General features: G+C 40.3%; 1 protein-coding gene across 1 annotated transcript in view; it reads left to right on the top strand.

Annotated features, from left to right (window-relative positions):
* Nucleotides 1–18,117, top strand: part of DNAH14 (dynein axonemal heavy chain 14) — a gene marked incomplete at its 5' end in the record, with an annotated part of 163,809 nt that overhangs the window by 126,423 nt on the left and 19,269 nt on the right. Inside the window, 4 exons of the mRNA XM_008072496.2 lie at nt 7,010–7,199; nt 7,417–7,603; nt 13,275–13,438; nt 15,123–15,319. Of these exons, the coding sequence (XP_008070687.1) occupies nt 7,010–7,199; nt 7,417–7,603; nt 13,275–13,438; nt 15,123–15,319 (738 nt within the window). The remainder of the gene's footprint in view (nt 1–7,009; nt 7,200–7,416; nt 7,604–13,274; nt 13,439–15,122; nt 15,320–18,117) is intronic.

Here is an 18,117-nt window from a genome sequence, read left to right as displayed (position 1 = left end):
GAGACCCGCCTGGGCAGTGAGACTTCATCTTACAATAAATCAAAAATCAGCCAGGCATGGTAGCGCATGCCTGTAATTCCGGCTACTCGGAAGGCTGAGACAGAAGGATCGCCGGAGCCCAGCAGGTTGAGGCTGCGGTGGCCGGGAGCGGCCACTGCACTCCAGTCTGGGTGACAGAGTGAGACCCCAACTCAGAAAAAAAAAAAAAACATGGACTTTGACACTAGCTTTTCAGGAATCAAATTATACCTCTACCACTTATACCTGTTCATGTACTTAATCTACTGGGCAAGCCAATTAACCTCTCAGGGACTTGGTTTTCTTGGACGAGAAAGCAGAGTGAGGAGAGCAAATGTTAGTACCAATTCCAAAGGATTGTTGCAATATGCAAACTAGTTAATATATGTAAAGCTCTTGGAACAGAGTCTGACACATGTAGAATATTATAAAATGTTTATCAGTGTAACTTACTCATTTAAAGTGAGAGAGATTACATGGACCCATTGTGAGGGAGAAAGTTTAGCTTACTCATCTTTCTTTACTATTCCTATACAGAACCTTCTATTTGTGCTTTATTGCAGGATGTTTTCTTTATTGCTAAAGTAGACACATAGTAGCATTTGCTTAATTTTTTTCCCTGTTAATTTTCTTGTAATTGTGCTTCCCGCACAAAACATTTCACCCTTTATTACCTGTTCATTTATATGTTAGAGAAAAAAAAAATTTTTTTTTTTAGTTATAGTCTCACTCTTTCACCCAGTCTGGAGTGCAGTGGCACGCTCACGGCCAACACAGCCTCGACCTGCTGGGCTCAGGTGATCCTTCCCCCTCAGCTTTCCAAGTAGCTGGAACTACAGGTGCGGGCTACCACGCCCGGGTTATTTTTTTATTATAGGAGAGATGCGGTCTCACCAAGTTGCTCAGGCTGGTCTCAAACCCCTGGACTCAGGCAATCCTCCCGCCTTAGCCTCCCAAAGTGCTAGGATTACAGGCTTGAGCCACTGCACCTGGCCTTAGAGCAAATTTTTTAAAAACCATTTTGAGGAAAATCTTAATTCTGCCTATAGACCCACCTAGATGGGTAGCCTTCTGTTTCTTCTATATATCTCCATTATGTTTTTCAGTTTTCACAATAGTCTGTTATACATACTGCTAGCTCAGTCGCACCTAACCAGAACATAACATAAAACAGCTGCACTTTGGGTATTTGTTAAGGAATGGAGCTCAAGTATGCTTCTGTCCAGACTTTATCCAAAGCTAAATCAAAAAGCAAACAATATATTGGGAGGAAATACTTGTACTACATACTAGACACTTGGGTAGAAAAAAAATTTTTGTTTTTTTTTTTGAGTTGGAGTCTCACTCTGTCACCCAGACTAGTGCAGTGGCTGCTCCCGGCCACCGCAGCCTCAACCTGCTGGGCTCTGGCGATCCTTCCGCCTCAGCCTTCCAAGTAGCTGGAACTACAGGTGTGCGCTACCACACCCAGCTAATTTTTTGATTTATTGTAGAGCTGAGGTTGCGCCAAGTTGCCCAGGTGGGTCTCAAACCCGTGGGCTCAGGAAATCCACTCACCTCAGCCTCCCAAAGTGTGGGATTACAAATTGAGCCACCGAGCCCGGCTAGAAAAATAATTTAATTCTTTTTTTCATTTGAATAAAGAAATTAATTTAAGGAATGGAAAAGTAACCTATAACGGTGACAGTATAATGTCTATATTAACAAAGGAGAAAAAGGAAAATAAATAGCAATTCGATCAATCTATTGAAAATAAAAGAGAGGGAGAGAAGCAACAAAGTAAAATAAATAATGACATAAAGCAATGTGAAAGAAATGTAATCAGTTGTTATATTAAATGTAAATGTTGTGCATTCACTTGTTAAAAGAAAAGACTATTATATTTGGTTACAAAACAAAACCCAGATGCAATTTATAAGAAAAACAATTAAATTAATGAAGAAAGCTTGAAACGACCAAGAAAATAAAAATAGAAAAAAAGGCAGGAATAGAAATATCAGATGAAAAAACACCAAATAAAAGAAACAACTTACAGAAGAATATACAACAGTCAAGAAAATAATTAACATTTATAGAGTTTATTCTCTATGCTTACTCTCAGGCATGGTTTTAAGTGTTTTATGGAGTAATTAAACCTCACAGCTACCCTATAAAGAAGGTAGTATTATCCTCATTTTGCTTGAAGTCCAAGGAGGCTAGGAAACTTGCTTAATTAGTAAGCAGAATAGACATAATTCAGACATAGATGATCTAGCTTCAGAGTTTGTACTCTCAGTCATTGCACTATATGATCTCTATGTTCAGACAATAGCATACTGTGGCATATATATATACATATATGTATGTATATGTAATTATTATGGGAAATTTCAATAAACTTCCATCAGGATTGGACAGCTCTTATAAGCAAGAATAAGACAAAGAATAGAATAATATAGTCAACAAACTTGATTAACAGATGTATCTAGAGACTAACATTCCTCCAGTAAAAAGCACATATTTTGTCAGATATCCAAGGAACTGTCATAAAATTTAGTCATGAGCACAGCCACAAAGAAAAATCTTTAATGATTTTATGAGTCACATTCTCTGATCACAATCTAATAAATAAGAAAAATTTACCAGACTCGGTGGCTCAGCCTGTAATCCCACGCCTTTGGGAGGCTGAGGTGAGTGGATTGCCTGAGCCCGCGGGTTCGAGACCCACCTAGGAAACTTGACAAGACCTCATCTCTACAATAAATAAAAAAATTAGCTGGGTGTGGTCGTGCGCGCCTATAGTTCCAGTTACTTGGAAGGCTGAGGCGGAAGGATCGCCGGAGCCCAGCAGGTCGAGGCTGCAGTGGCCAGGAGCGACCACTGCACTCCAGTCTGGGCGACAGAGTGAGACTCCAATTCAAAAATAATAATAATAATAATAATAATAATAATGATAATAATTTGATCCCGCCCAAATCTTAACAACTTAAGAAACATACCTCTAGATAACATTTTATCAAAGAGGATATTAAAAGGGAAATAACAAAACATCTCAAACACAGAGGAAGTGAAACTACTTCATACCAAAATGACGTGGCAATATAAAAGCTACACTCAGGAAGAAACAAATTATGATCTTAAATGTCTTCATTATTAAAGAAGAAATACAGGAAGTGAATAATCATCTTAAGAAATTAGAAAACAACAAAAGGAACCAAAAAGAATAAAGAGTAAATATAAAAGCTATTATTAATGAACATACAAAAAATAGTAAAAAAGGAAAAATAAATTTAAAAATTGATTTTTAATAAGACAAATAAAATAAAAACCATCAAAGCTGATGGTTTCCTAGAAAAAAATAAGTTATCAAAATTGACTTAAAAAGAAATGGAAATTTTGAGTAGAGCAATTTCTATAAAAGGCGTTGTGCATGATACCAGAATAAGATGGTTTCACAGCTTAGTTCACTCTGAACTTTAACAAACAGATAATATTAATATATTATTTAAAGTATTCTGGACTTCAGAACAAAATGGCAGTTCCTGTGGAAGAAGATGCTGAAGAATAAGCTAGAATGTTGTATTTTATGAAACCAATATAACTTTAACATGAAGACCTGATAAGGGGTATATACAAAAGAACTATAGACTAATTTTACTTAGAATTTAAAATATAAAAATTATATATGAAGTTTTTTGTTTTGTTTTGTTTTGTTTTTTGAGTTGGAGCCTCACTCTGTCACCCAGACTGGAGTGCAGTAGCTGCTCCCGGCCACCGCAGCCTCAACCTGCTGGGCTCCGGCGATCCTTCGCCTCAGCATGCTACCATGCCCGGCTAATTTTTGATTTACTGTAGAGATGAGGTCTCGCCAAGTTGCCCAGGTGGGTCTCGAACCCACGGGCTCAGGCAATCCACTCACCTCAGCTATATATTAAGTTTTAATAGATTTCAGCAATGAATCAAAAGAATAATACACAATGACCAAGCTGAGTGTAGTCCAAAAATGCAAGAATTGCCTAATAATTGAAAATCTAAAAATCCTAATTTATATTATAATCTCAATAGGTGTAGAAAAGATATTTATTATGAATTTTGGAGTCATTCTTAATAAAAAACTCTAAGGTAATAAGATTAAAAGAAACTACCTAAATGTGAGAAAAATTATCAAAAAAATAGTGAATATTATTCTAAATAGTCAAATACTGAAATTGTTTCTAATAAAAATAAAAAATCAGCCAGGCTCAGCCTGTAATCTCATGCCTTTGGGAGGCTGAGGTTTGTGGATTGCCTGAGCCCGCGGGTTCAAGACCCACCTGGGCAGCGAGACCTCATCTCTACAATAAATCAAAAAATCAGCCGGGCATGGTAGCGCATGCCTGTAATTCCGGCTACTTGGAAGGCTGAGGCGGAAGGTTCGTCGGAGCCCAGCAGGTCGAGGCTGCGGTGGCCGAGAGCGGCCACTGCACTCCAGTCTGGGCGACAGAATGAGACTCCAACTCAAAATAAATAAATAAATAAATAAATTTTAAAAAATAAAAAATCAACCGGGCTCGGTGGCTCAGCCTGTAATTCCAGCACTTTGGGAGGCCGAGGTGAGTGGATTGCCTGAACCCGCAGGTTCGAGACCCGCCTGGGCAACTTGGCGAGACCTCATCTCCACAATAAATCAAAAAAATTAGCTGGGCGTGGTAGCGCGCGCCTGTAGTTCCAGCTACTCCGAAGGCTGAGACGGAAGGATCGCCGGAGCCCAGCAGGTCGAGGCTACGGTGGCCACTGCACTCCAGTCTGGGCAACAGAGTGAGACTCCGACTCAAAAAAAAACAGAAAAAGAAAAAGAAAAACAAAGAAAAATCAGACAAGGATGCTCGTTATCACCATTATCATTTAACATCATCTTAGAAGTTCTAGTAATTGCAGTGAGATGAGAAAATTACATAATTCATATTAACACTGTAAAAAAAGAGAAAACTGTCTTTTTGTTGATGATATAATTGTATCTCTAGAAAATCTGGGATTTGTTTTTTTAAAAATCTAATAATTAAAGAATTTTGGTAAAGTGACTGGTCAAAAACACGAATATATAAAGATCCATAGCATTTCTCTAGCAACAGACACCTAGAAATGGAATAGCGAAAACAGTACTTTCACAATAGTGATGAAAATTTTAAATACTCAAGAACAAATTTAACAAGAAATGTGTGGGTCCTAGATGAAGAACATTGTAAGTTAGAGAGAAAAAAAGAGGAATAATATTTGTTGAGAGCTTAAAATATTCTGATTGCTTTGTGTGAATTATTTAATTCTCACAACAACGTTATGAGGTAAGTACACTAATTATCTTCATTTTACAGACAGGAAAATAGAAACATAGGGCAACTGAGAAACTTGCCTAAGTTGCACAGCTAATAAGCGGTAGCCTGACTCCATGGTTCAATTTTTCTAAGTCCTACCTTCCCTAAATAAATGCCTCTATGGCTTTTATGGGTAGGTTTCCCATATCATAACTATCAATTCTTCCAAAATGAATAATAAGTATAATGCAGTTTTGATCGAAATCCTATTAGGAAGTTTTGGAATTGATGAATTTCCTGCGAAAGAAGATGCTGAAGAATAAGCTAGAAATGTACAAAAAAGAAAAGTAATGAAAGAGGTTTCTTTCACCAAATATCAAAACATAGTAAAAATCCACTAGACGGAAATCAATATTGTCTGGTAGAGAAGTGGACAATAAATTGACGGGATATCGTAGAGAATGCAGAAATAAATCCAAGTTTTTATGAAATTTTGGTATTTGACACAGATGGTATTTCAACTCAGTAAAGGGATTTTTAAAGAGTAAATGACATGGCACAACTGGCCATTCAGCTGGAAGAAAATTACTGGTCATTTTATCTTATGTCATATTTAAAAATAAATTCCAGAATGCAACAAAATTTAAATGTACTATACTACAATACAGATATTCAAAATATATCTAAGAGATTACATGTACAATCTTGGAGTTGGAAACAGCTTAACCAAAATTGGAAACCCAGAACCATAAAAGAAAAGATAGGTAGATTTGCTTACAAAAATTGTATATGGTGACAAAATAAAGCCAATAAGCAAATAACAGATTTAATATAAATAACTGACAGAGAGTTAGTATCTATTGTATACAAAGAGTTCTTACATATTAACAAGAAAAAGACAAACAATCCAAAGGAAAATTAGCCAATATATACAAGTTCAAATCTCAATGACCAACAGACATAAGAAAAGATACTCAAACAGTACCAGGTGAAATACAAATTGAACAGTCACCTATCAAACTGGCAAAAATGAAATAAACCAACATTTTCTGTTAGTGGCACGGATGAGAGAACGGTGACAAATAATTATTTCACAAACTGTTAGTCGAAATATGAATTGTCCCAGCCACTGAATGACAGCCAAGCTATACTGTCCAATTGCAGGACAGTGTGTATGCTAGTTTAGCATTTGTGCAAGAAATTGAAGACAGGAAAACAAAAAGGTAGAGGGAAGGAAGGAGGGACGAGAGAGAGAGTTAAGGACAGAAAGAGAATAGAAAGGAAGGAGGGAAAGCAGGGAGAGAAAAAGGACCGAAGTCAACTGATGTGCAGTAGTTACACAGGATATCTGTGTAAGGACACCCAAGAAATCGCTACCAGTGATACCTCAAGGAAGGGGAACTGATATCTAAAATAGGAAGTGAGAGAAAACTTACTTTCCCTTGTTTATCTTTTTGTACCTTTTGAATTCAGTACCATGTGCTTGTTTTTCCTATTCAAAGAAGTCATCGCTATTAAGTAGTTCGTTATCTGTTCAACAATAATAAAAAAGAACTCGTTGATAAAAGTGAATGTCCCAATATTTTTATTCCGTTTGCTATTTCCATATATATTTTTAGGAGGAAATATATGTCGCTGCTTGAGACCTGATTTTGTGTTAAGAAGTCCAAGTAATCTGAAAACATGCACTGAAATAATAACCACTTGTGGGTTTTCTAAAGGTTGCCATTAAGGTGTTGGAAAATGCCCTGAAGGGACAGTTCCATGTTCCATGGCCAGCACTGCGCTACTTCATCGGAGAAGTGACTTATGGTGGCCAGGTGACTGATAACTGGGACAAGCGATGCTTGAAGACCTTGCTCTACAAATTTTGCAACCCTGAAGTAATGAAAGATGACTTCAGTTTCTATGGTGACGAGGTAAGAAAATAATTCTTCTTATATTATTCAATTATTGATAACTAAACGTTGCTGCATTATTTAAAATATGTATTTAAGTAAATTTTAATGTTCGTTTTTAATGACGTCTCTTAACTTTCAGTATTACAAAAACTAAAACGTGTTCAGAAGTAGCAAGATTGAAGAAAAGAAAACTAATCAAGTGTTACATTTGCAGATACGTCAGCCAGTGCCAAAATCTGCAAGCATAAAGGATTACATATGCATTATCCAGTCCTTACCTGATGATGACCCTCCGGAGGTCTTAGGAATACACCCAGAGGCCATAAGGAGCTGCAGGGAGACCCAGAGCCAGAAGTTTATTGAAAATCTCATTGCCATGCAACCAAGAACCACCAATGCCACACCCATGATCAGGTAAGGACTCACTAGGAAAAATTATTGGTCAAAAGTTATTAAAAATTAATTTGAAGAGATACAGTATACAACTTGTAGAAAAAATGGAGCCTGAAGGGTAAAGAAACTGAATCATCCATACGATACAGAAGCAAGTAGACACACAGATACACACATATACCTAATCACCAAGCATGCAGTAGTTAATAATTCTTTGTTAGAGGAATGACTAAGCCGGGCTCGGTGGCTCAGCCTGTAATCCCGCACTTTGGGATGCCAGGTGAGTGGATCATCTGAGCCCGTGAGTTCAAGACATACCTGGGCAACTTGGCGAGACCTCATCTCTACAATAAATCAAAAAATTAGCCGAATGGGGTAGCACGCGCCTGTAGTTCCAGCTACTTGGAAGGCTGAGGCGGAAGGATCGCTGGAGCCCAGTAGGTCGAGGCTACAATGGCTGGGAGCGTTCCACTGCACTCCATTCTGGGTGACAGAGTGAGATTCCAACTCAAAAAAAAATTTTTTTTTAATTAAAATTAAAATTTTAAAAAAAGAATGACTGAATTGTACCTGGTGAGTGGTTTTTCAAAACAAATTTGTTTAAATGTGAAATGTGTATACTACTATAGGACAGGACCAACCTAATAACCAAAAAAACCATGTGGTCAAGAACTAGCCCTGCATTGAGAAGCCTGTGTGAATTACACCTCTGTTAGCTCTGTATCCAAGGTCACACTGCCTCAGTATCTTTGTTTATCTATGAAGATACAACTGTCTACCCATCAAGGCTATTGTGAAGTTCAAATGGTGTCATGCATACCCAAATTCCCAGGCCTCCCCAGCCTGTGACTATAAAATAAGATCGTACTTGTTAATGCCAGAACCATATGGCTTGAAACCCTCAATGACTTGATTGCCGAATGGCTAATCACACTCTTTCTTCCACCGCAAAATATGCTCCAGCTATTTCTAAACACCTCCTAGCGTGTTGTTCATATCTGCTCAGGAAATAGGGAACACATGCATGCATGTTCTTTCTCTCTGCCTTCTTCACTATGCCTGGGTTTCCGTCTCAGCTCCATCACTTGACTTTGTGCACTCATGGAAATCAAGTAACTCTTTGTCTCAGGTTCCTCAACTCTAAACCAGAGATAATAGCACCTTCCTCAAAGGGCTGTTCTAGGAGCACAATGAGTTCCTTATATATTTAAGTTCTAATTTTTCAATTTGTAAGTCTAATAAATTTTAACAATCACTTTTAAAATGTCTTTGAATAATGTCTAGCCCTATTTATAAACATAATCAAACATTTTCAAATATATTAATATTCACTATAATATTCATATACTTCAACTGCCTGTCTGCCAGACCTTCTCAAGTCCTTCTTTTCCTTTTTTCTTTTTCTTTTTCTTTTTCTTTTTTTTTTTTTGAGTTGGAGTCTCACTCTGTCTCTCACTGCTAAAGTGCAGTGGCATGCTCACAGTCACCACAACCTCAACCTGCTGGGCTCGTATGATCCCTCCGCCTCAGCTTTCCAAGTAGCTGGGACTAGAGGCATACCCAGCTAATTTTTTGATTTATTGTAGAGACAAGGTCTCGCCAAGTTGCCTGGGCCTGTCTTGGAACTCTTGGGCTCAGCACTCCTCTCACCTGGGCCTCCCAAAATCCTAGGATCACAGGCGTGAGTCATTGCTCCCCTTCTCAAGTCTTAATAACTTTTATAAATCTAAGGACTTATCAAATAAATATAGTGAATCTTAAAATAGCTTATTATCCAATATTTTATATCAATTTAACTAGAGTTTAACTTTAAATCATGAATTAATTTCTCAATTACCTCTTTTAAATTGGAGTCACAAGACTGACCTTTCAGGTGTTGAGGCCCAGTTCTCTTTTTTTTTTGAGTTGGAGTCTCACTCTCGCCCAGACTGGAGTGCAGTGGCCGCTCCTGGCCACCGCAGCCTCGACCTGCTGGGCTCCAGCGATCCTTCCACCTCAGCCTTCCAAGTAGCTGGAACTACAGGCGCGCGCTACCACGCCCTGCCGATCTTTTGATTTATGGTAGAGATGAGGTCTCGCCAAGTGGCCCAAGTGGGTCTTGAACCCACGGACTCAGGCAATCCACTCACCTCAGCCTCCCAAAGTGCTGGGATTACAGGCTGAGCCACCAAGCCCGGCTTGGGGCCCAGTTCTCTTAAACATTACAAATATTTAAAATACCAACTTGCATAGAACACAAAAATCTTTTTACAATGGTTTTGATTCTGTTAAATATATCTGTCGCTACTTCTAAATCTTCCCAGAGTTGAAAATTCTTATCTCTTTGCATGATTTTTGAAATCGCCTTCTCAGTTTGCTTGAGGTTGAAAAAAAAACCAAATAGCCAGGTGCGGTGGCTCACGCCTATAATCTCAGCACTTTGGGAGGCAGGGCTAAGAGGACTGCCTGAGCCCATGGGTTAAAGACCAGCCTAGACAATTTGGTGAGACTTCATCTCTACAGTAATTCAAAAAATTATCTGGGTGTGGTTGCACATGCCTGTAGTTCCAGCAACTTGGAAGGCTAAGGAGGAAGGATCACCTGATTCCAGCAGGTGAAGGCTGCAATGGCCGTGAGCATGCCGCTGCACTGCAACCTGGGCAACAAAGACCTCAACTGAAAACAACAACAAACAACAACAACAAACCCCCCAAAAATAAATAAACTAAACTAAATGGAGAATTGATGAGTTAATTCTTGTTGACAACACTAATAGGATGTCCTGAATCCTGTTTATTGTTAAAACTGTTGTTGTTAAGGTAGCAAAAACCACACAGTTCTATAAGATGATGGTCACATCATCTACATCCCTGGATTTCAAGTATACATTACCTAGTACTTCTGTGTACTCACAAATTGTATTTTACATTTCTTTGGCTCTTAAGATACACGCAGAATGTTTCCACGTACCTCTAAAGTCTTTGAGCCCATTGGAATTCTGCATCCTCTTACAGTCTTTCTGTCTCTTTGGACCATACAACATTTTTTTTGAGTTGGAGTCTCACTCTGTCGCCCAGACTGGAGTGCAGTGGCTGCTCCCGGCCACCGCAGCCTCAACCTGTTGGGCTCCAGCTATCCTTCCGCCTCAGTCTTCCAAGTAGCTGGAACGACGTGCTACCACCCGTAATTTTTTTGATTTATTGTAGAGATAAGGTCTCGCCTGCCCAGGTGGGTCTCGAATCCGCAGGCTCAGGCAATCCACTCACCTCAGCCTCCCAAAGGCACGGGATTACAGGCTGAGCCACCGAGCCCGGCTGGACCATACAACTTATTAAAATGACATCTTATTGACCCCTGGCTTCGGCTTATAGCTCTGGCTGACTATTTGGACATATCTTCCAAGTTATTCTACTGACACAATATAGAGACAATTGAACTCTCATTACACTAACTGAGTGAATATATATATGCTATCTCTTACATGTAAGGAAAGCTGCACATATGAAGAAAGAAGAGTACCCTATTGGAAACCCCCAGCAAGTCCCCATAATATCAGGTTGAATTTCCTGTAGACCCTACACTTCTAAAAATTAGTTCTATACTGTTAGCATTACACTGTTAGCATTAGCATTATTACTGTTAGCATTAGTGTGAGATGAGATGATTATAAAGAAATGCTTTAAATAAATTTATCAAATATGTTTATTAATATCCCTTTGGTCATTTTGGGTGGTTATAATTATCCTAGTCATGCTGCTTTTGTTTATTAGAATCTTGTCTGTGGGGCTTAACTCAAAAATCTACCACATTCAATTTAATGTCCTCCATGGTAGGAAATTTTTGCCCTTTGAAGGTAAGTTTGAATTTGACATCTTTTGAATTATTTAGAGCCACCTTGGATGAATTCTACCAAGAAACCTCACTTTAAAGTCAAAAACAAAGTGTGACAACAAAACAAGGAGATGTATTGCCTCCGGTGATCTATAAACTGCTCAAACGCAGCACTTTTGGGCTAAAGACATGGTGGGAGTTTTAGGGCTGTCGCATACTTTGAAGGACGGTGTGCATTTGGATATATAAAACCTGAGATATTTGTTGAAAATCAGTCCCTACAAGTAAATAGAACAGCAGAGAGAGGAACCTCAAAAGAGATGGGTGTCGTTCCTTACTCACCCACCAACTGTCTAAGGAGGTCCTCTCACCTCCCTGGACCTGGTTTTGTCATCTTTGAAAGAATTCCAAAGAGTTCTTCCAGCTCTAGTGTCTAGTGGTTTTGCTTAGTATCACAACTTCACCTAGACCTGTCCACACACTATCTTCCTGTCACCACCCACTGAGCATGTTATCAGGAGGCCCTTTGTGTAAACACAGAGGAATTTGGCAAGCAGTTGAGTGACCTTAAGGCTGCCTAAGCATGCTCTGTCTAGTTGCCTCCTCTTTTTCATTGCCTCTTTTTTTTTCTTTTTCTTTTTTGTTTTTGAGTTGGAGTCTCACTCTGTCGCCCTGACTGGAGTGCAATGGCATGTTCACAGCCACCGCAGCCTCGACCTGCTGGGTTCAGGTGATCCTTCCATCTCGGCCTTCCAAATAACTGGAACTACAGATGCGCGCCACCATACCCGGCTAATTTTTGATTTATTGTTGAGATGAGGTTTCACCACGTTGCCCAGGCCTGTCTCAAACCTGTGGACTCAGGCAATCCTCTCACCTCCGCCTCCCAAAGTGCTGGGATTACAGACTAAACCACCAAGCCCAGCTTTTTTCTTTGTCTTGGTACTTTCTTCATGCAGATGCATATTCAGATGAATATTTTACAAAGAAATTCTAAGAAAACTTGTTAAATACATATTTCCTTACAAATGTCATTACAGATGAGAAAACTGTCCAACACACTCATTCATAAAATGAAATGAACTCCACAATCTCTATAAGATTTTGCATATTGTAGTTTTACAGTTCTGCGAAGATATGTTTACCTTCAGATGGGACCTAAATAGAGGGCTCTCCTGGATTAGACAGATCTGTATCTCATTCTTCTCTTGATTGATTGATTTTTAATTTTTATTTATTTATTTATTCATTCATTCATTCATTCATTCATTTTTTGAGTTGGAGTCTCACTCTGTCGCCCAGACAGGAGTGCAGTGACCACTCGCGGCCACTGCAGCCTCGACCTGCTGGGTTCCGGCAATCCTTCCGCCTCAGCCTTCCAAGTAACTGGAACTACAGGCGCATGCTACCAGGTCCACCTAATTTTTGATTTATTGTAGAGATGAGGTCTCGCCAATTTGCCCAGGCGGGTCTCGAACCCACGGGCTCAGGCAATTCACTCACCTCAGCCTCCCAAAGTGCGGAATTACAGGTTGAGCCACCGAACCCAGCTTATTTGTTTTTTAATTGACACATAATAATTGTCGATATTTGTGGCAAACATAGTGATGTTTCAGTACACACAATGTATAGCGATCAGAGTGGGGAAGTTGAGCATGTCTGTCATCTCAAATATGTATCATTTCTTTCTGTTGGTAACATGCAATATTCTCTCTTCTAGCTATTTGAAAAGATATATTATTGTTAATTACAGTTATCCTAAAGTGCTATAGAATACTAGAACTTGTTTTTCCTAGGTAGCTGTCATTTTGCATCCTTTAACAAATTTCTCTCTACCCCCCTTCCGCTCTGTACCTCATTCCTCTCATGATTTCTTTTGCAGACCTGAGCAGAGCAATGATGAACTGGTGATGGCAATTTTATCTGATATGCTAAGGCGGCTGCCACTGACAGTGGAGAAAGAAGAATGTGTTGCTGGAACTCCAAGCACATTGAAGTGTGTGATGTCAAGCCCCATTTGGGAGTCTCTTGCTAAAAACCGCAAAGGTGAGCATGGGACAGGAGCTTCTTCCCCTCACCTCAACCTCTTTGGGAAGGGACTGTGACATTAAGAGGAAGGCAGAGACAAGACAAAAAGTTCCACAGCAGTAAAATGTATATATATGAGATAAAATGGAAAGCTAAGTCTTTGCCTCCTCTCACCAAGTAGGGGGAGGGAGAGCAGATAATAATCATAGATATTTGTGGCGTATGTAATGATGTTTCAATACATACAATATGGCTGGGCTCGGTGGTTCAGCCTGTAATCCCAGTACTCCACGAGGCCGAGGTTCAAGACCAGACCAGGCAACTTGGGGAGACCTCGTCTCTACAATAAACTAAAAAATAGCTGGGCATGGTAGCGTGTCTGTAGTTCCAGCTACTCGGAAGACTGAGGCAGAAGGATCGCTGGAGCCCAGCAGGTCGACCCAGGGGTGGCTGTGAGCATGGGTGCCCCTGCACTCCAGCCTGGGTGAAGGAGTGAGACTCCAACTAAAAAGTAATAATAATAATACATACAATGTATAATGATCAGATTGGGGAAGTCAGCATGCAGTAATAGTTTAGTGGGTTGTGGGGAGGTGCTTGACCCTGAGACCGAAAGTGAAGAAATAATAATTGCAGCAAACTGGAAAGCAGCAACTCTGCTTGGGAGATTCCAACAAGCTTCTCATAGCTGTTCTCTTTGCTGCTCTCCTTTCTGGAACAGCATTTGGGGCACTGAACTTTAGATGAGCCCTCTGCTGGAAGACTGCTTGATCCTGAAGAGCCCAGGAGAGTCAGGGCAGGCAGGGAAGACAGAGAAAGCCTGGTTGCCCAGAGCTGGTTCCAGGCCCAGGACTAAACTGCTAGAGTGTGGTAATTTTCCCAGTTAAATTTTAACATCCATATCTTAGCCCTTTAAAAAAGTTCATTTGAGAACAAAATGTTGAGCAACAGTTTATCAAAATAGTACCATTGTTGAGTCTCCATTAAGGATCAACAGATTAGGGCTCACAGGCCAAATCCAGCCTACCATTTGTTTTTGCACAACCTGCAAACTAAAGTGACTTTCACATTTTTTAATGGTTGAAAAAAATCAAAAGAAAAATCATACTTTGTGACACAAAAATAGTATAGAAATTGAAATTTGAGTGCCCATAAATAAATCTTTGTTGGAATACAGCCATGCTTATTCCTTTGCATATTGTCTGTGGGGGCATTCACACTGCAGGGGGAGAGTTCACAAACCCTAAAATATTTTCTATCTGACCCTCTGTGGAAAATGTTTATTAATGCCTGGTCAAGATATGAAATTCCTTTAACTTTCAAAACTATGTCCCTCCATGTAAAGTCTCTTGTTTGTTTGTTTTTTTTTGAGTTGGAGTCTCACTCTGTCACCCAGACTGGAGTGCAGTGGCCGCTCCCGGCCACTGAAGCCTCAACCTGCTGGGCTCCGGCGATCCTTCTGCCTCAGCCTTCCAAGTAGCTGGAACTACAGGCGCACGCTACCATGCCCAACTCATTTTGATTTATTGTAGAGATGAGGTCTCGCCAAGTTGCCCAGGCGGGTCTCGAACCCACAGGCTCAAGCAATTCACTCACCTGGCCTCCCAAAGGCGCAGGATTACAGGCTGAGCCACCGAGCCCGGCTCTAAAGTCTCTTTTTAATCTGTAAAATATCAAAATCTTATCTCTTTTTAAAATGCAGATCATGATACCTTTATTCATTGTGTCTTGCTAACCTTTTTGAAGCAAGAAATTGAACGATTTGATAAGTTATTATTTGTCATACATAAATCTTTAAAAGATCTTCAACTTGCCATAAAAGGAGAGATCATCCTCACCCAAGAATTGGAGGAAATATTTAACTGTTTTCTTAATATGAGAGTACCTACATTGTGGCAGGTAAGCAATTACTATTATTTCCTATTTACTTGCTTGATTGAAATAAATGTCCAGGTTCAGTGGCATGGTAGACTATGTCCGTGTAATGAAATATATAACTATTAAAAGATGCTGATACACTTGTGATATGCGTATCTATTAATGCAACCTTTCAGAGGGCAATTCAGCAATTCCACTTAAACTTATCTTATAGATGTTTACTACAGAACTATTTCTAATAACATAAAGCTGAAAATACCTTGAATAGTGGCTCAGCCTGTAAGCCCGCACCTTTGGGAGGCTGAGGTGAGTGGATTGCCTGAGCCCACGGGTTCGAGACCCGCCTGGGCAACTTGGCGAGACCTCGTCTCTACAATAAATCAAAAATAAGCTGGGCATGGTAGTACGCACCTGTAGTTCCAGCTACTCGAAAGGCTGAGGCGAAGGATCGCCGGAGCCCAGCAGGTCAAGGCTGTGGTGGCCGGGAGTGAACACTGCACACTCCAGTCTGGGCGACAGAGTGAGACTCCAACTCAAAAAAAAAAAAAAACCCACAAACTTATGTCTCTAAAAATACTTCACTAAGCCGGCTCGGTGGCTCAGCCTGTAATCCCGCACTTTAGGAGGCTGAGGTGAGTGGATTGCGTGAGCCCACAGGTTCAAGACCCGCTTGGGCAACTTGGCGAGACTTCATCTCTACAATAAATCAAAAAAAATTAGCCGGGCGTGGTAGCGCGCACCTGTAGTTCCAGCTACTTGGAAGGCTGAGGCGGAAGGATCGCCGGAGCCCAGCAGGTCGAGACTGCGGTGGCCGGGAGCGGCCACTGCACTCCAGTCTGGGCGACAGAGTGAGACTCCAACTCAAAAAAATAAAAAAAAAAAAGCAGAATGCAGCCAGCAGCGATGGCTCACACATGTAATCCCAGTACATCTAGAGAGGCAAAGGTGGGAAGATCGTGTGAGTCCAGAAGTTAGAGGTTGTGGTGTGTGATGATAGCACCTGTGAACTCCAGCAGGGTTCACACAAGACTTTGCAACTTAAAAAAAAACAAAACAACCCCCCCCAAAACCAGAATGCAGTCAGTACCACAAGAGGGCATTGTGGGAGATCTGGGAAATCTCATGATCTAGGAGACTGGTTGAAGTTTTGCAGCTGTGATGTAAAGGCTGGCTAGAATTTCAGTAGAAGCAGAAGGTTAGAAGGTGACAAATTTCAAAGGGATGCAGAAAAGCATGAAAGTGGAAAGACAGAGTGTGTCTTGAGAACTATTAAGATCTCATTTCAGCCAGGGTCGGTGGCTCAGCCTGTAATCCCGCGCCTTTGGGAGGCTGAGGTGAGTGGATTGCCTGAGCCCGCGGGTTCGAGACCCGCCTGGGCAGCGAGACCTCATCTCTACAATAAATTAAAAAATCAGCCGGGCGTGGTAGTGCATGCCTGTAATTCCGGCTACTTGGACGCTGATGCAGAAGAATCGCCGGAGCCCAGCAGGTCGAGGCTGCGGTGGCCGGGAGCGGCCACTGCATGCTCCAGTCTGGGCGACAGAGTGAGACTCCAAATCAAAAAAAAAATTTTTTTAAATCAGCTGGGTGTGGTAGTGTGCGCCTGTAGTTCCAGCTACTCGGAAGGGTGAGGCGGAAGGATCGCCGGAGCCCAGCAGGTCGAGGCTGCGGTGGCCGGGACCGGCCAGTCTGGGTGACAGAGTGAGACTCCAACTCAAAAAAAAAAATTCAGAATACTATAATAGCTAAAATGCTGGAAACAACTCAAATGTGCCACCTACAATACAATGGGTAAGTACATGGTATATCCATACAATAGACTATACAGGAGTAAAAATGAATGAACCACAGCTGCAAGCATCAACAAACTAAAGTTCATAAATGATAAGACTACACACACACACACACACACACACACACACACACACAGTGACTCCTCATTATTTGTGAATTACATATTTGTGAATTTGCTTACTCACAACAATTTTTAACATCAAAATCAATATTCGGGGCATTTTTGAAGTCTGCCTTGTTTTTTCTGCTCTGATATCGTAAACAAACATTCTTTTCACAGTCTATTTAGTGCCATGTTTTTTGTATATTTGTGCATTTTTGCTGGTGATTTCACTAACAAGGCCACCAAGCGTTGTGCTGAAGTGCTTGTGTTTCTGAGTACAAGAAGGTTGTGATGTACCTCACCAAGAAAATACACGTGTAAGCTTTGTTCAGACATGAATTACAGTTCTCTTGGCTGTGAGTTCAATGTTAACAAATCAACAATATATATTAAAGTGTCTTTAATGCAAACACATATAAAACAAGGTTATATACTGATCGGTTAATGAAAATATTGTGCCCAGGAACAGTGGTTCAGTAGTTGCTAATGTAGTGTTCACAATAACTTTATAGACCACAACTATGGCAAATAAGAAGAATCAACTGTGTGTGTGTGTGTGTGTGTGTGTGTGTGTGTGTGTGTGTGTGTGTGCGTATGTGTGCCTGTGTGTGTGCAGAGAAAGAGAGAAAACTGAAAGAGAACATACAAAGATAACAGATTTCCTCTGGGTAATAGAATTATGAGTATTTTCTATACCTGCTTTATACTATATTTCTATATTATCTACAGTGAGAATATATTGATTTTGTAGGTAAAAAAGTTGAATGACATTTTAAAATTAAAAACCAAAAGCAAAGCTAAACAAGAAGATGAAGGTCATGGCTTTATTTTTTATTTTTTCATTTTTTTGATTTGGAGTCTTACTCTGTCGCCCAGACTGGCGTGCAGTGGCCGCTCCCAGCCACCGCAGCCTCGACCTGCT

The sequence above is a fragment of the Carlito syrichta genome, unplaced genomic scaffold, assembly GCF_000164805.1.
Source record: "Carlito syrichta isolate Samal-C Ts95f unplaced genomic scaffold, Tarsius_syrichta-2.0.1 Scaffold315294, whole genome shotgun sequence".
In the NCBI taxonomy this organism is placed as follows: Eukaryota; Metazoa; Chordata; class Mammalia; order Primates; family Tarsiidae; genus Carlito; species Carlito syrichta.
Note: the sequence above shows the minus strand (reverse complement) of the source record. Positions and strands in the feature narration are given on the sequence as shown.